Below are 19425 nucleotides of genomic sequence, written 5' to 3' on the forward strand. Positions count from 1 at the left end.
TCTCCTGTTATCACTTAAATACAACTTCCTCCAAACTTTATGTTCTATTAATATTTTTAGAAAGTAATCTACTGAGTTCAATATATTCATGGGTGTAGGGTCCTCTCTGGGGCACGGACGATCTTTCAAAGGAAACCCCTCACAAAGAAAAGTGACTCTTCTTTCCTCAGATGCAAAGATGATCAAAACTCCTCAGAGGGCTGGGACATTAGGAGCTCTTCCCTCCTCCGGAGATGCTGGCATTTTAAATCTGCTTGATCTCGTGCAGGTCTTATGCAAATGCCTACAGTTTCTGTGAGTTGTTCTTGAGTCCCAGGACCACATCTCATCCAGAGGTCAACATTTCTAAGCCCTCCTCCTCATCTTTCTGCTTTCTTGTTTGGTTACTGTTCTAGTGTTGTAAAGAGACACTGTGAATAAGGGAACTTATAGAAGAAAACATTTAATCGGGGGTTTGCTTACAGTTTCAGAGGGAGAGCCCATGACCGTCATGGCAGGAAGCAAGGCAGCAGGTGGGCAGGTATGGCACTGGGCAGTAGCTGAGAGCTTACATCTGATCCAGGAGCAGCAGGCAGAGAGAGAGAGAGAGAGAGAGAGAGAGAGAGATATGGAGGGAGGAAGAGAGAGAAGAGAGAGGGGGAGGAAGACAGAGAGACAGAGAGACTGGTCTGGATTTTTGAAAATTCAAAGCCCACCCCCAGTGACACACCTCTTCCTACAAGGTCACACCTCCTAATCCTAAACAACTGGGGACCACGCTTTCAAATGTAAGCCTATGGGGGACATTTTCATTCAGGCCACCACACCTCTCTTCCGCAATATTCCCTGAGACTTGAGATGGAGAGGCCTCTCATACAGATGTCCCATCTACAGCTGAACACTCCCAAACCCTTATTCTCAGCACTTTAGACAGGTTCACGTCCCTGCATTAACCACTGACTTCTGCAGTTATCAATAGATAGGCCTTTGGGTAGTTTCTGATTTCATGCTCTAGTGAATAATGCCAATCTGAACATTTCACATATGATTTTAATGAATGTAGTCACACAGTTATGTTGTACACCTAACAGTGGGATGACTAGATATGAAAATATTTAGTTATAAATATTCCTTCATGTTATCCTACCACCAGCACGGTACAAAAAGTTTATTGTTCTACAGGCTTTTCTGTAATCTTTTAAGCCGTCTTGTAGGTATTTATTAATTTTAGCCATATTCTTGAATGTATTGAGATACATCAGTCTGATTTTAATTTACATTTCCTTCATGCCAAATGGAGTTCTTTTTCCTATGTTTATTATTTGTTTGGGTGTTTTTTCTTGTAAAGGATTTTTAAAATGTTTTTTTATTTATTATTTAACCCGGGCAAGTGTTCTTCCTTTGAGATGTCCCCAAGTCTTTAACTCATTTCAAAATGTGTGACAGAGTCTCCCTTCTCCCTCCGTTGCCCAGGTTGACCTTGAACTTGCTCTCTATCCCAGGCCAGATTTCCACTTGGGTCCTCTCTTATCAACTTCCAGCATAACCAGGGTTCTAGGCCTGTGCTACCACACCTGACCCGTTTTAGTGTTTGAGGGTTTCGATTATAACAATGACTACATTTATCGACTATAACCTTGGGCAAGTGTTATGGAACACTTGTACTAAGAGATGCACGAGGCAGTCCAGTGGTGCTGTACCCGAGGCAAGTGATGCTCAATTTAAGGTGGGGCTACACACACCCCAATAGACCTATAATTCATTAAAAATGTCCTAAATTGAGAGACATTAATACCCATAACCTATTGAGCATGACAGTACACCATGGAGTCCTGGCTGTTGCCCCTGTAGACTGCAGCTTGGGGACTGGGGCTCGTGTTGGAAAACAACATACTTCCACTCCCTGTGAGAAGAGCAAAGGTCATCACTGTGCCAACCTCCATGGTCTACACGCTGCTCCCCACTGTATCCTGGGCCACTATTTCAGTGCATCATGTATTGTTCACTTGTTTTTCTGAATCCACTCATCATATTTACATACCACAAGTTATGTACAACAGGTTTATTACTTCTATGTAGACAGCAAGGACAGAAGTCTCAGCTCCCTCATGAGCTGGTTCCCCAGAGGAAGCTGCCCAGGATGGATGGAGTCTTGATTCCCCACGCCCTGTATTTGCACCACAGTTAAGTGGCCCCTGAAAGCAGCCACCTCTAGGTTACTTACTTCAGGGGTCATGTGACTCACTGGGCAAAACTTTGAAGAACACCCTGCTTCTGGAAGAGAGAGGAGGAAATTCTATGTTGGTTTGGGCAGTTCTGGTGTAAATTGAGGAAGGGAGACAGGAAGAAAGGCTAAGTTATCTAGGGAAGGGCTTAACTTTCCGCACCATGCTTTTAGAACATGTCTGAGAACTGTAAGGGAGAAGGAAGAGAGACCTGGTTCTGGTCACCCGGACAATTGTCCTGCACTGGTAGATAAAGCTAGAATCCTACACTTCCTGCAGACTGCGTGTCACCTCAACCTAACCTGATGATGACATAAGTCACAAAACAATCCCACACCAGTTCAGAATTATGGATAATAAAAGGGTTATTTATTTAAGGGGAAAACTTACAGATCACTGTCCTAGACAACAGCCCTTTGCACGAACAGGAACAGAGTCTAGCAGCCAGAAGCAAGAGAGTGGGCACATGTTTCCAACTGCTTGTACAGTATAAGAGACCACGCTCGCGTGGGCTAGTATCTTAAAGGCTATTGGCTGAAGGAGCAGAATGTGTTCCCACAGCAACCTTTGTCTTCTCACTTAATGTTGCCAGGAACAGTCTCACTGATAACTTAAAGAAAGGGAACATCTGGTTGGTTGGTTGCTAGGGAGCATCAAGAAGAAACTTGAATACTAAGTCAGGTGCTGAGACTGTAACCATTCTCACCTTAGAAAGGTATTTTTATAAAATGTTATGTATGTGTGTAAGTTAATACGTGTGTATATGTTCATACATGTGCACATATACACACGAAGGCCAGAAACTTATATCAGGTGTCTTCCTCGATTGCTTCTGTGTGTGTGTGTGTGTGTGTGTGTGTGTGTGTTTTGAGACAAGATCTCTTGTTGGCCTGAAGCTTACCCATTAAACTAGGCTTGCTGCCTTCAAGGGGTTGGCCCACTTTTGCCTTCCCAGTGCTGGGTTTAGAGACTGCACCTGGATTTTTACAGGGGTGTAAGGAAATGGAACTGAGGTCTGTTTATAAGTTAGTTCCTAGCCATCCTTCCAATCCCATACTGTGGTTCTCCCTTTGGGTAGTGGAATAGGGATATGGGAACCAAGGAATCCCATGCTGGGGAAGCAAAAGGCTAGGGCCCTTTTAACAACTAGAAGGAAATGTCTTGCAGAAAGAGACTTCACAGAGTGCTGACATCCTACAGTGGTGTAGGAGTTCCTTTTGTATTTGTATTGCTTTTATTGGTTAATCAATAAAGAAACTACTTGGCCTGATAGGGCAGAACTTAGATAGGTGGAGAAGACAGAACAGAATTCTGGGAAGAAGGGCAGAGTGGCAGATGCCATGAATCTCCTGCCTGAGACAGATGTAGGTTAGACAGATGTGGCTGGTAAGCCACAATCACATGGTGATACACAAATTTAATAAAAATGGGTTAATCAAGATGTGAGAGTTAGCCAATAAGAGGATAGATATAATGGGCCAGGCAGTGTTTAAATGAATACAACTTCTGTGTGGTTATTTCTGGGGATAAGCTAGGCTGGTGGCTGGACACAGCCCGCTTCTCCTTACAACACTACAGGACAGGGAGTCAGGAGCCTAGACAATGATTCATCAGTGATAGGCAGGACCGCACCCTCCAAGGACAGCTTGGTCATACATACTTCGTGTCCTCTACTTAACCCTCATTTCAGGACCCAGAAGATGGTGTCATAGGAGGGGCTTACTGGACCTTTGTATTTGTTTTCTTTTTAACATGGCTATATTGACTGAATCTCCTCTCTCTGTTTTTCACTATTACTTGTTAACTTCATTGGGCCATTGAGGAAGGGAGGCTGAACCTAGCTTGTTAACGCTGCCAGAGCCTAGGCCTGACCCTAACAATTCTAGTAACAATCTTATGGGCAGAATCCTACCCCAAACTACAAGCCCAAAAGCCTCCAAATGTTGTGGGGCTTCCTAAGACGGTAACTTCTCTATGGAAATCCAGGAGAAGCCTAGGGACTATCTGCAGCAAGGGAATTCCCATCAGTATCCGGAAGTAGCTAGGTTAGAACCATGTTCCAAAATGTCTAGAGTTGCTAATGCCATCCGGCGATGGTAAAAGTCTTAGATTCGCTAAAAAGTATGCTCCTATGCCAGACTTTTTTTTTCTTTTTTTGCTAAGGTTTTATTAGGTAGTCCCGGCTGACCTCAAATTCACCATTCTCCTGCCCCAGCCCTATGCTAGACATTTCTACATTGGTCAGTAAAACTACAAATTCTAGTTAGTTTCTATTCTGAAGGGGGTTTAAATTTAAACACATTATGGATAATGTTCTGGGATGGTTTAGAAATTGAAAACCGAAAGCCTTGAGAATTGAAATTAAAAATCCTTTGAGGACGAATTTAGGTATTAGTAGAAAGAAAAAAGCGTTTTGGCATTGATAGCGTAAAAGTAGGTGTCCACTTATGCTACCTCAAGGTGTCCTCTATGAGCCAATTTCCCATCTGTTGTCTCCTTCAGCCCTCACAAGCCCTGACAAGGTGGATGGGCCAGGTGAGGTGGCTCTGATTTATACTGCTGTTCCACAGATGCAGCAACCAGAGTTCAGATCAGTGGTTGTCTGAGGTCAGGAATCTCTTCGTTGATTTCACCAAGTCCCAACTTGAGTTTTCTGTATTTGTGTCTTCCACTCTTTCCCTTCGGTTACTTGTGTTCTGACATGCCTGGGTATATTCACAAAGGACTTTGAAATCCACCGTACTAGAGTTAGAACATCAGACCCATGGGTAGTTCCCTTAAAAGTATTTTTCTCCCACAGATGTTAGGTAAAATCTGAACGGTGTTCAAATAGTTTCTGTTTGAATCACTTATGTCTAGTTTTTAAAAAAATAAAATCCTATCAGGGAATCTCCAGGCCAAGGTAGCTGACAGAGTCTGCAGAAGTTTCTTAAGGGAAATTCTTCCAAGCCCCATAGCCTAGAGGGCTCTTGTGAGAGCTAGCACCCAGGGTGAGAACCTAGAGATGGCAGCCGCCGTCTTTTCCTCAGGTCTGAATTTCCAAAGAAGTCAGCCCCCTGCCAGAGGAAAATCACCAAAAGTGCGTTTCTAGTCCCTGGTCTGCTGAGAGGTGGTATTCGTTATCACTGGAAGTGCAGCGAGCAAACGCGCAGCTTTTCACTGCTGAGTGCGAGTCTTTTAAGCCCCACTCAGTACATTTGCCATTAGTGAAAACTTGGCAAGTTGTTCACAAGTCTTTCACCATAGAAACCATTTGGTCAAAATCATAGGGGTTTCTATTTAGTAACAGTGTGGACTTAGATAGGTCTAGAAACGTTGTTGCAGCTTCTTTGACCATGGAAAATAATGCATGGTTGATTACTGGGAATTTTATACCGAGCAAATACTACCTAAAATTGTGAATTTTGTCGAGAGAATAGTTGATGGTACTTGTCTTACAAAATGTAAAAAACCAGACTTTGATAGGAAAGGCCTGCATTCAAGTTCTGTTTCTGCTGTAGGTTTGTGCACTACATGCAAAGTCTCTGGGCCTCCTTGAGCGTCTGTCTCCTTGTTCTGAAAAATGAAACAGTTAGGCGATGAATGTGGAGACAGAATAATAGGGCTCTGTTTTTGACCGTGACTCTAGTGCCCGAGAGAACAAGTGGTGTGCACATATACTTCAGTAAACCTTTCTTACAGGAACTTTTGGTGATCTGTAATTGTGGCATTCCATTATACAGTGACTGAAGAAGGTTTTAAAATATGAGATTGTCACCATACAATCATGTACAGGCACACAAGTGAAAAGGTGGTAAGGAATATGTGACATTTACATAGCTCCAAGTCTGCAAAACAACTTTAACATAATTGCTAGCGTGGATTTGAAAATGTATTTATTTTCTGTGTACGAGTGTCTTAAATAACTTTTTAAACTTCTCTTTTATTGTATATAGATGGGTGTCTTGTCTGCATAGAAATCTGTGTGCCGCTTGTGTGCAGTATTGCAGAGGAAGGAAGACAGCATCTCCTGGGATGGAGTTAAAGTCTGTTGCGAGCTGCCATGTGGGTGCTGGCAATCATACCTGGATCCTCTGGAAGAGCAGCTAGTGTTCTTAACTAACTGAGCCATCTCCTCAGCCCTGTGTGTGAGTGCCCACATACACAAATACACCCATTGCCTGTATGCCTGGTCCAAAAGAGGCTATCAGATCTCCTGGAACTGGAGCCAGAGCCACCATGTGGGTGCTTGGCAACAGAACTCAGGTCTTCTACAAGATCAGTAAGTGTTCTTAACCGCTGGCCCATCTCTCAGGCTCTGACTGTGTTAGTCCAGCTTCATAGTGAAGCATGAAATTTAAGAGACCAAGACTGGCCAGACAGCTCATTGGTTAAAGGTGCTTGCTGCCAAGCCTGATCATATGAGTTCACTTCTTCCAGAACCCAGATGGCAGAAGGTGGAAAGAGAAGAGATTTCCACAGGTTGTCCTTAGTCCTCCACAAAAGCTCTGTAGCATGGTGGTACATGCATCCATACATAAACAAGCAAAATAAATGAATATATGTAGAAAATGCTAGGGAAGTTGTTATGTATGTATTTATTTATTTTCAGAAACCAAGACTTATCATTAAGTCATTTCACACCAGGAGAAGATTAGGAGTTTGTGTATCTTATAAACATATACATACCAATAACAAGTTAGTAACTTAAAAATCAAACCCCTTGGTTTTCTTGGAAGGGAGAGGCATATGTGGATACATTAGCCATGCAAGCAAAACCGAGGAAGGTTCTTTTTGGTTTGACCTTGTCTCTTAAAGCTTATTGGGTGGCTAAAATTGCTCACTTTACTCCTGAATTTCCAGTCACTTGACTGTACTTTTCTTTGCATAATTTCTTGAATTCTCTTTTTCACTTGGCTCTCTCTTCCCAACTCCAGAAGTCTTTTGCTCATATTAAACTCATTTACCCAAAGGGATGAGTAAATGGGTTCCCCCCCAACCCAAGGTCAGCAATATCTTAAAAGAAAGTCATTTCTTAAATGAATACCTAATTGGTCCAATTTCAAGCAATATAACAGTTTCACTAGATTTGGGGTCAGTCTCCTGTCCCCTAAAATATATTCCTTCACCATTTTGTGATATGCTGCTTTCTCAAACACTAAAAGCCATAGAAATCTTGCACGTAAGAGAATCAGGCATCATCTCAGTATGTAGGAGAGATAAGGAATTAAAGTACTTGGTTGGAACGGGGACGGGTACCCCGAGTTTTCCGAAAGTGCCCAAGTCCTGCTTCTTTTCACGAACCATTTCTGTAGCAGTATACATGTCAGCCACCCTGGTAGAAAGCCTGACTGACACACACAAACACATGCGTGGATGGGGAGAGAATGAAGGACATGCATGTAGATAGTCCATCCTGGACTGCCTATCCTAAAGGAGCCTGGAGACGCCTATTGCCATACTACACAGGGAAGTCACAGCCGATCCTCAATAGAAAACATGGTAGAACAGTAGGCAGGTGGTTTCTGTTTGACCTGTGGCCCTCTGATTCTGCCTTATGTTTAGAACTTTAGTGTAGAGCCTGCTCAGGTTGTATGATCGGGTCAAACAAATACATTCTTGAAATCAGTATCACCTTCACTAGACCTTGGAGGGGGTATGTGTGTGTTGGGGTTCCCCTAACTTGCCTTGTTCCTTACCCAAATGTTAAATCCAATGCGCCTGCCCAAACAGCGATCTTCTCTTTGAAGCAAGAGTTCCCGTGGCATTCCCCTAAGCACACATGACTTAGAAAAGTATGGCCTCCAGGCGGACCATGGTGGCCCTCTTCTGAAGTTTGACATCGCTGGAACTTTCAGATAGGAGAGGACTTGGCAGCCTCTGAACCATGGGCTTTTGGGGTTGGGTAACTCTTTGTTGAGGGGGTTGTTCTCTCCACAGGGTCTTACATTGAGCAGTAGTCTCTCCCTGCTTGATGCCAGGCATCCCTTCTCCTCCGGGCTTCCACAGTAAAAACTGTCTGGAGACTTTGTTAATGGTCTGCTGGAGGCGAAATCAGCTCTGACAACCATCGATATGGATGTCTCCGTGGTCCTCACAATACTTTACAAGGTCGAGACTGTGACTTCAGGTCACATTGTGCAGATGAGGAAACCAGGACCACGAGAAATGAGGTGACATCTCTGTCACGGGGCCAGCATGTGCCCTTGCTGATCTCAAAGTGGTGCAAAGGCGGCCCCCTCTTCTCTCTGTTGACCCCGGTGCTCAATTCTCTCTGTTTTTTTGTTTGTTTTATTTTTAGCATTTTGATTATTTTTTTGTTTTTAATGGGCTATACATTTTTCTCCACTTCCCTCCCTTCCTCCCCTCTCCCCTTCTACCCTCTCCCTTCACCCCCACGCTCCCAATCTACTCAGGAGATCCTGTCTTTTTCTCCTTCCTATTTAGATCCATATATGTCTTTCTTAGGGTCCTCTTTGTTGTCTCCTGCGCTATCTCTAGCTTGGAAGGCTTGGATTTTAATATCTATTTTGTATTTCCCACATAATTGCCTTACTGCTGGTATGCATCTCTTGCCTAGATTTAACAACAGGGCCCTTAGTTTTGCTCCGCAATTTTAAACTGCTCATCTTTCTGTCTCCCCTTCACCTTGGCTTTCTCAGACACGTTATCCGATATCTGCTGTCTGGAGAGAACCCCTGCTGCCTTCCACATTGCCTTGGGTGCTGGTCCACAGAGTGGTCCTGGATCCGCTACACTGGGAACTGTTGGAAGGCAATTTCTCAGCCCCACCCCTAATGACAGGAACTCTAGGGAGGGCACCTGCATGCCATTCTAACACGCCCACCACGTGCTTCTAAAGCTCTGAGCTTTGAGAATCTCTGGCTCGCTTCACCTAGCTCTGATACCTTGTTAGGGATGCACAGGAATCCTGCCCCCTATGGCCACGACCTTCTCCCTTCCTATTTTATCCTACACTTAATTGCTTTTCAGTTTGATTCTTTCATGAGCTCTCAGACATACATTTGTCTTCCTGCTCCGAGCGCCAATGATAAAACAAGACAGTCCAGCTTCTGGGGGGCCAGTTGCCAAGCAGAGGGGCTCTGCCGTACGGCAACACCTGGATGGCTACACACCACGTGATTTTACAGCAGAAAGCCCTGTCATAATGCATCCCCCACCCCAGGGGAACTCCCATGCCCTTTGTGACTTATTCTCAAATGTCCCCCTTTCTGAATTAGAGAGCTAGAAACCTTACACATCTGCCTATCATTTCAATTGTCCAAAGAGGGCATTAGTGTTTGTTTACCTGCTTCCAAGAATACAGAAAGAGTGCCACATATCTTAGCATGGCCAGCACTGTGACAAGTGATGAACCCAGCCACACAATCACGGCAGAATTATCTGGAGCGTTAAACAAACAAACAAACAAAACAAATAACAAACAAATGCTACCACAACTACAAATATCCCAAGAACTACAGAATTTGTCCTGCAAATCTATGTTTTAATAAAATGAGCCGGATCGCTGGAAGCTGTGCTTAAGGCAGGCATTTAATCCATAATTTCTTGAGCATTTAGTCAATTGCTCAACAAGGCTAACTTAGCCTTCAGCTTGCCTTGCCAGCTCTGTTGAGTGAGTTCTTTCTTCTGCTTTCACTTTCCTCGTCCTCCGGTGGCCAAGCAGCAGTCACAATCCTAAATGGCATTTTCGTTTTGTTTTGTTCTGTTTTTGTCTCATTGATTTTAGTTATTATCCTAACCTAGGGGACTCAAGGTAATATGTTCCCAGTCTCAAACCTCCAACAGTGACCGCGAATTAGGGACACCTGTTTAAGTAGCTCCTAAAGTATTTTCAGGACTCTGGTCAGTTTGCACCAGATCGGGGCTGCCTCATGTCTTATCTTCATGATCCTGGGCGCTCTCTCTCCACAGTGGTTCTGAGGCCCACTCCCCTGTAGCTGGGTGAAAGAGTTAGGTTTATCACCCAGGCTGTAAATCAGTCATAAAGTCAGAGGGCACCTGGGTAGGGAACAGAAGAGGAAGTTCCCTGCTGGCCCTGCCTGTGGTTAGAGAGAAATCGAAACTCAGCTGTTAAAACCGCTGACTTGCTCTTCAGAACCCTCTCCGCGAGCTTCCTGGGAACCCTCCCCGGCACCCCTTTCTCAAGAGACTGAAGCCAGGACACAACGGGCAGGCGGGCTGTGGACCATGTACACCCACACCCGCAGCAGGGTGGTGGGCCCAGGGCTGGGCGCTTTCTCCTTTTCTGGGGACCATGCTGGGAATGGGCAGCGCAAGGAACTGGGTTTGCAGCAAAGCCGGAGACAGAGTCTGGAGGTGGCAGCTCCCAAGAACCCTACGGTGGAGAGGCAGGGGCGCACTGACCAGACGAGGTAAGTAAGTATTCAGCAAGCTGCCTTGGATGCAGCAAGTCCTGGTCCCAAACATAATCAGGGCCCCAGGCACTTTCCAAGTCTTTGCAGGTTGAAACCATAGAGACTCCAAAACACTGATTTTGAAAGAGTTAAGTGTCATTTTACCTCAATAAAATCACCTATGAATTACTTTATTATGAGATTTTTGCAGCATAATCTGGCACCCACTCCATTGATTCTTGTGACTGACTCCTGGGTGTGCTCTGGGCTTCTTAGTCATTAGGAAAGTAAGTTTTTCTTTATTGGAGAGCGCAAGAAAGCGAGAGTGGGAGAATAAGCCAGAGAGCAAGGGAGGGGGAGAGAAAGGGAGAGAGAGAGAGAGAGAGAGAGAGAGAGAGAGAGAGAGAGAGAGAGAGAGAGAGAGAGAGAGAACAAGAGCAAGGGAAAGAGCAAGAGAAAGAGAAAAGAGATAGATAGTGAGCCTATATATTTGGTACCACCATGGTAGAGAAAAGGCAAAAAAGAATATGATACAGAAGGTCCAGATAACCTCAGGAGCCAGTTTGCATCACTGCCAAGACTCAAATAGACAAGCCTCTTGGGACCAGTGGAGCAGAGCTGGGAGTGAGGGCTTCACCCTCTCAAGGCTGGAACGGGTCCTAAACAGGAATAGAGAGCAGGCATTTATTCTTGATCTGTGCTGATGGCCTCCTGAAAGCATGCTGTGTAGAGAGGGTCAGCCACCCTCTCTTTGCACCAGGTAGAATGGCTTGGGGCTTTTTTTTCGTTTGTTTGTTTTGTGTTTTTTTTTTCCCCCACACAGCGCTGCGGTTTGAAGTGCTGTCTTTGTGAATTAGAACTGTCCAAACGATTTTATTTTTAGTTTTCCCCCTTTGCAACGACTTCTTTGTTGCAGGAAAGACAAATGCTGGTTGCTAAGGAACAGTTATATAACCTTATGACCAACAAGCAGTAGAGTTTCTCTCACTCCCCAGCTTCTGAAAGAACCAAGGTTATAATACTATTCAGTGTAGAGCTACCCTTAGTCGGGGCAGATGGTCTGGGAATCAATTAGAGACGGCGGAATTTCTCTCAGAGCAACTGGCATTTTGCCATAAGAAAAGTTCATTGACTCTGAGACACATATCTGTATGCTGGCCTCACGCTTATGAGTGGCTAATGATAAAAAAATCTATTTCTAAGCCTCTTATTAGAGAGCAGGTATTTAGATATAACCACTTATTTGTATGCTCCTATCTTCTCATAAGCACACATCAGTTATGTCTTTCTGTTTTCTGATTTGATGGTAATTACTCTAGCACCTTGCTGGACCAAATCACTCAGAAAGGAACAGTTTTCTGTTAGATCATTAGAGAAATTCCTGAAAGAATTCAATTACTTCTCCCAGACTTCATGTGCATGGGCGGTAGGCAGCAGAGTGTTAGAGAATGCATTCCCTTTTAGGTGTTTAACATCTAAGGTCTTGTTTGGACCACTCTGAATTCATCTTGTATCTCCATCCTTCACTGTGTCAGCATGCTCATTTGTTTCCTTAATGGAACTGGTAAGCCAAGGGGGAATGGTTGAATGATCAATGGCGTCTCTGTAAAAACAACAAAGAATTAGGAAGGTCTTTCTTATTTTGGAGAGAGAATTTAAGAGGACGTGTGTGTGTGTGTGTGCACACGCGTGTGATGAAAAATAAGAAAGGAGGATGCTAATTGCCATAACAGTTCATTTGTATGGTAAAGGTAGATTTAACCTCACTTGTGTTCAACCTTTGGTAAATTCATGGGGCAATGATTCCAATGTGGGGATGACAAGCACAGGCTTCGATGCCCAGTAGATGGGTTCAACTTCTGATTCCACGCTTCCCTGCTCTCTGAGCAGCATGCTTCGCTACTGCACGCCTCAGTTTCCTCATTAATAAAAGTAAACTAATAGCAGCCTCTCAGCCAATATTCAGTCAAGGTTGGGAACTGATAGCGATGACTTCATTTAAGCATTTACTGATGACGATGCTATCACCCTTTGATTGCTTGTGACTTGAGAAACCGTAGTGACTTAAAAATGCCTTCCTACTAAACAAGCAAATGTGTGCCGGCCGTTTTGTGCCAACTGGACACCAGTTAGAGTTCTTTCAGAAGAGGGAACCCAGTTGAGAAGGGTGCTCCTACCGGATTGGCCTATGGCAAGCCTGTGGTGCAGTGCCTAATCCTCTTGACTGAGGATTAACATGGGAGGGCCTAGCTCACTGTGGGTGGGCCAGTGGACCTGAGTGTTACCAGAAAGCAGCCAAGCAAGCCATGAGAAGAACCCTTCCTGGTCTCTGCATCAGCTCCTGCTGCCAGGTTCCTGCCTTGAGCTCTTGCCCTGAGGTTCTTTGGTGACCAAGAGTGACCTGAGAGCTGGAAACTAAAATAAACCCATGCCTCCCCGGCTGCTTTTTGTTACAGTGCTTTAGTTTCAGCAATGGAAAACTGAGACAGAAATGGTTCCAGATCATGGCGTATCGCGATGGCAGACCTGACCATGTGTTTTGGGGAGGAGTGTGTAAGAACTTTGGAACTTTGGACTAGAAAAGGCCCCCGGTGTCCAGGCTTTAATGAGCTGTTGCGGGATCTTAGGGGGTGATGCTGAGAACAGTAGAGTCGGATGACACCTGGCTTGGATGTGTCAGAAGGAAGTTTAAAGGTCCCTTAAAGGCTCTATCAATTTTGAATTAAAAACTACCAAAGTGAAATCTTTACTTTGCTGGGACACTCAATACTGGGTCATAGGGCCTGAAGAATCATCTTTGATTAAGAAGACACCAGCATTGTTGAGGCAAAATCCTCCGAGAAGCATCTCAGCGGAGTCAACAGAGAGTCTGGGGTTCAGAGGTGGCCAGTGCTGTTCTCGTACTGGCTGCCAAACTCGTTTATGTGTAAGTCATTCATTCAGGTCGTTCTTTGAAGGCATGAAGGTGTCATGGAGAGAGGCAGAGACTTGGCACTAGGTGGTAGGGTTAGAGTCCCGAAGAGAGTCCAGTTTCAGTGAAGCCCTGAGCATTTTGGAGAAACCAGTACCACAGGAGACGCCAAGGACAACGGCAGCTGCAGAATAGAGCCGGCCTGAGCCTCAGAGACAAGCAGGGCCTGCTGCAGACAGCAGGCCCAAGAAGTGGAGCTAGCTGTCCAGACCCCTTGGAGTCTGGAGGGTTGGGAGTGGGCTCTCAGAAGCTAATATTGAACTTTCAATACCGTTAAACTTCGGGTTTGTTTTGATTTAATTGTGACTGCACTGATTTTCCCTTCTTAGAGTAAGAAATTGTGTCTTTTTTTTTTTTATGTCACAGGAAATACATCTAACAGACTTTGGAATTTTATAGAGATTTTGGAATTTTAAAGAGGCGTTTGAATTTTAAGAAAAACCGGAATTTTAGAGAGACTTGGGTATTTTGGAGAGACTGGACATTTTAGTGTCTAAAGTGCTTGATTTGTAACGCTTGTGGGACTTTTAAAGTTTGGAATATATCTTATATTGTGATATTGATATTGGTGACATCTTGGGGGACAACAAGAAGGGTTTTGGTTTAATAGTGATGTGTTAGCATACCAAGTTGACAGGATGTCAATTGTGCTGGGAGTTTTGTGTCAACGTGACAGAAAATAGTCATTTGTGAAGAGGGAACCTCAAAGGAGGAACCCAACAGATGGGCCTGTGGGTAAGCCTGTGGTACAATGTCTTGATTGATGATTGATGCAGGAGAGCCTAGCTCACTGCGGGTGATGTCACTCCTGGGATGGTGGTTTGGGGTGCTATAAGAAAACAGGCTGAGCAAGTCACAAGGAACAATCCAGTAAGCTGAATTTCTCAATGGCCTCTGCTTCAGTTCCTGACTCTAAGTTTCTTCTTTGAGTTCCTGCACTGATGTCCTTTGATGACTTTGACATGGAGGTGTAATCAAAATTAACCTTTTTTTCTCCAACTTACTTTTTTATTACGGTCTTTATTATAGCATTAGAAAAATAACTAAGAACTATTAAAGGAAAGATCTAAGAAATTCTTTAAAAATCCATGATTCCTAAACCATGGCAAATACCAGATAGGTTAACTTTTTTTTATATTGCATCTGAATTTCAGTTTTTGCAAGTGTTTACTATTTCATATTGGCTTTTATAGTTATTCCTACCTATTGATAGGTACTTTTTCCTCAACTATTATAAACTATTCCCATAGATTTAAAGACAAACAAAAAGCTTATATAAACTTGTAATCTAAAACAATCTTTCACTCTCTCTTTTGCTATTTTGCTTGCTTCTAAGCAAACTCTACTTACATCTATATGCATATTAAAGGTACAGGTTTCCAGCCTGATTGTGGGCAATAGGCTCTCGCCTGTGTGTACTGATACAAGCCTGATGTTGTTTGAAAATAAAAATAAAAAAGTTGTTCTGAAAATTGACCAGAAATATAAAACTTTACTATACAGTGGTTAACGTTTAGTATAATTTAGACACAAATTCAGTTTATCATAACACACTTGTGGTCTACTGTATATGGAGGACTATAAAGAGTTAAAGATTGAGCATCAATAATAGTGAATATTTAGGGAGTACTTGCTGTGCAGCAGGGAATAACATACACTAACAACCTTATAGAAATAGAGCATCCCTAGCTCAGGGCAATTTAAAATGTTGGTGCAATTATCTACTTAGCAAACTTCATAAGGATTAAAAAAAAAATCTAGTTGATGGGATAGATACTTCCGCAATAATTACACAAGTAAATCTTTGTGTGTGCTACAAAAGAAAGCCAGCGTCTGAGCTAGTTGTGAGGACAGGAAAATGTTTCCTAAGACATGATATAAAACAGACCTGCAGGAGAATGGGAAGTTGCATGTACATAGATGTTTATGCTGTAGGTTGTGAAGATTTGATTGTCAGTTTGGCAGATTTGGAATTATCTAGGAGACAAGTCTGCAGTTACACCTGGGAAGGATTATTTATATTAAATTAGCCTCTGGGCAAGCCCCATGAGGGATTACTTTGATAAGGCTAATTGAGGGAGGCAGAGTAGTTTCATACTCTGGCCTTGGGTGTCGGATTGCATAAAAAGGAGAAGACTAGCTGAGTGCCTGCATTCATTACTTTCATCTTCTTTACTGTTAAAAGATTATTATCAGCTGTTTGAAGTTCCTGCTGCCTTAATTTCCCTGCCGTGATGGACTGTATCCTTGAACCAGGAGCCAAAATAAACCTCTGAATGAAAATGGCCCCCATAGACTCATACATATGAATGCTTGGTGGAATTGTTTGGGAAGGATTAAGAGGTGTGGCCTCACTGGAGTAGCTGTATCAATATGGGTGGGCTTCTTGGTGTGAAAATTCCATGACATTCCAGTTGGCCTCTCTCTTTGCCTGGTGGCTCCTGTCACAGCAGGAAGTAGCTCTGAGCTGCTGCTTCAGTGCCATGCCTGTCTGCCTGCTGCCATGCTCCCTGTCATGATGGTCATCCAAACAAAATTTGTTTTCTTTTATACATTGTTTTGGTCATGGTGTATGGTCACAACAGTAGAAAAGTAACCAAAACAAACTCTTTGTTTTTTAAATTGTTTTGTCAGGATGCTTTTGTCACAAGGACAGGAAAACACCCAGATATCAGGGTTTTTTTTTTTTTGTTGTTGTTTTTGTTTTGTTTTTGCATTTGGAGACAGACTATTTCTAGATAGCCAAGAATACCCTGAACTCCCTATGCAGCCCATCCTGACTTTGAACGTGTGGTCATTTTGCTTCAGCTTCCGCAGGTAGATTAGAGATATGTTCCACTACTCAGCTTTCAAGCAACACATTGGTAGTTATTAGAGCCTCTAAAAACTAATCTACTATTTCCTCCTCACCACAGTACTCCAAATTTCAATTTCCTGTCTCCATATGATTAGAAGAAAATAAGTATTTTTGCCAGTAGATGCTAAACAGCATGAAAGCATTACGCTCATTCTTTCTCGAGATGGAGAGCTGGCTAGTGAGACGCTTCTTTTAATGTTATGAAAATAATAGTACACTGGGAAAGCTCAACACTTGTCTTAATGAGCAATCTTCCTGATGGCTCAATATAGATTATATTAGGGGATTATTTAACTCAGCTCCCAGACAAGGCCCATAAGCACTTAGAAAGTTTGTAATGTAACAGACAGTGTTTAACTCTTAATGATAATGACGCAGTTCAGTGAGCTGAGTAGGTACCTCAACTACTAGCAGATTCTAATAGCAAACTAATTAGCAGAGCTTGGCTTCCTTCGGTTACTTTTGGAATGATGAATATGTTGGAGCATTGCAATACTGTTGTAACAGTCTGTAAATTAGTTAAATAGCCTCAAATAACCTGAGTAACCCTGCCAAAACAAAATAGACAAGCACCAAACATAAACAATCAATTGGGTTGTTCGTGTGTACTAGGTAAGTAATGTACTTACCTAATAGACATGCAGCCCTAGGTTCAAGCCAGAGTCACCCGAAAAACAAAACCAATGGTTTATAAAAGTGCTTAAAATATCTCAAATGCTAAACCATGCATTAGATCTTGTACAGAGTGACATGAACATTATTATTGAATTTTTATCTTCAGAATAAACACTTCCCCTTGACAGATAAGGAATGTGAGTCTTGGCAATAAAATGAGTTTCCCAGGTTTCTGTTGCTTTCCCTGATCAGTGGCTAAGACTCAAACCTGAGTCCTTCCTGCTGAAGTAGAGACTCCTCAGGAGCTGGGAGAGGAAGTGATATCAGAGCTATCTGCTGCCTTATTGTTTTATGTCCACATCAAGAACAAAATCAGTAGGTCGAAGAGAGTACTAATACAGATGTGGTAATGTGGTATGCACTAGCAGCTTCTCAGGGAGACAATTTCTTTAGCCACCCATCCCTTGGTTCATGGTCAAGACATCCACAACAAAGTCAGATTAACAAGAGAGAAGAATACAAATTGCTTTAGTAAATTGTGTGTGACATACGAGCCTTCAGAAATGATGGCACAAAGATACAGAGAAATCTTATATACTGGCAACTTTTCTCATTACTATGACACAATGCTAGAGCAACACAGCTTAAGATTTACTTTGCCTCATCATTTCGAAGGTACAGTTCACAGTGGGGCAATTTCATGGCAGGTGGAGTATGTGGCAGAGACTTGTGTACAATGTGACCACAGACAGGACAAAGGAAATGCAGCCTAGAATCATAACAGAAGTGGGAATAACTTTCAAAGGTTTGCCACAAGAGACTAAGCAGGGGCTTAGCCTACCACTTAGGCCTCATCTCTTAAAACTTTACACATTATAAAATAGTGCCACAAAGGAGTGGAGAGATGGCTCAGCAGTTTAGAGCACTTCTTGCTCTTGGAGAGGACCTGACTTCAATTCCCGGTGTCTATATGGTGGCTCATAACCATCAGTTACTACGGTTCCAGGGGATCCCACATTCTCTTCTGACCTCCAAGGGCATCAGGTGTGCATGCGGTGTACATACTTATATGTAGGCAATGCACATACTTATATGTAGGCAATGCACATACTTATATGTAGGCAACACACACATATAAAATAAAATAAAAATAAAATATCTAAAATTAAAAATAAAATACTGCACCAAGCACTTAAAGCATGCCCCCCCCGGGACATTTCCTGTATAAACATAACATGTATTTGGGGACATCTCCTATATAAACATAACATGTCTTTTTGTGCTTAGTTTTGGTGGAGGGTGAACAGTTTGTAGCTATGTGATTTGTCGAAGATAGCATCTAACAATCCTATAATAAAGTGAAGATACAGAGGAGGCCTGCTTGTACTGATTCTTCAAAAGAGAGCTTTGAATTGTGGGCCTGATGACCTACCGGCTCTAAAGGTTAGAAAACTCCCTCATGGTCTGTTTCAGGGGGGTGGAGAAAGGCAGACTTTCCGGTTCCATTTTCTCAAATGCCAAGGTGCCATAGTTTTGAAAAATGTGCCCTGAATCTTATCACTATTTCTAAGTTATTTTCTAAACAATTTAGAAAAGTAGTTAGAAGGGTCATGTTCTCGTGTGTGTGTGTGTGTGTGTGTGTGTGTGTGTGTGTGTGTGTAGTGTGTGTGTGTGTGTGTGTGTGTGTGTAAATCTCCTTTTTTATGATACCTTCTACACAGCTTGGTTGCCTCCTACTGGTGCAGGCTGTTGTCATTGTCTCTAAGCAACTTCAACTATATGGTGATTTTTTGACAGAAACTATAGTGAACAATTTATTTGATATTGTGACCTGGGACCTATGTCAATATGTATGAAGATACATACAACCAAAAAGAAATTTTGCAAAACGATTCTCACTACATGTGACATGCTGACATTTTCTGTTCCTTTGTCTGTGTGGTACATACATGGGGGTCTGCAGATGCGTGCACATGCATGAGGGAGCCAGAGTGGAGGATGTTGGCTCTATTTCTCCAACTCTCTCTTACCGCCTTGAGACAGGGTCTCTCATTGAACTAGAAGTTCACATTTTTGCCTAGGCAAGCTAACCGATGAGCTCTCTGCATCTGCCCCCTCTTCCTCAATGCTGGGATTGCAGGCAGGCAGAGCAACCCTGTCTAGCTTTTTCCATTTGTGTTGGGGATTTGAACTAAGGTCCTCATGATGGCGGAGCAACTGTTTGTCCCCGCTAAGTAATCTCTCCAGTCCCTATTTTCTATTCTTGTTCATTAAAAATAAATTCATTTCATGATGGATTTCAGGAAGCATTAGCGGGCTACCACCTACAGTTTGAAAACGACAGCTCTGTGCAGAGGAGTTTTAGAGCGGATGGAAAGAAAAGACACTTTACTTTGATTAGATCAAATTTACCTTCCTGTT

General features: G+C 43.0%; 1 protein-coding gene across 3 annotated transcripts in view; it reads left to right on the top strand.

Annotated features, from left to right (window-relative positions):
* The first annotated feature begins 10274 nt into the window (after positions 1–10274).
* The window catches only part of Epsti1 (epithelial stromal interaction 1), a 98217-nt gene continuing 89066 nt past the window's right edge, over positions 10275–19425 (top strand). For 2 of the 3 annotated variants that reach the window (XM_075949713.1, XM_075949715.1), the window contains exon 1: positions 10275–10579. In XM_075949713.1, the coding sequence (XP_075805828.1) occupies positions 10395–10579 (185 nt within the window). In that variant the 5' untranslated portion in view covers positions 10275–10394. The remainder of the gene's footprint in view (positions 10580–19425) is intronic. The other variant, XM_075949712.1, reaches the window with a different exon arrangement.

This window comes from Microtus pennsylvanicus, chromosome 15 (assembly GCF_037038515.1).
Source record: "Microtus pennsylvanicus isolate mMicPen1 chromosome 15, mMicPen1.hap1, whole genome shotgun sequence".
Taxonomy (NCBI): domain Eukaryota; kingdom Metazoa; phylum Chordata; class Mammalia; order Rodentia; family Cricetidae; genus Microtus; species Microtus pennsylvanicus.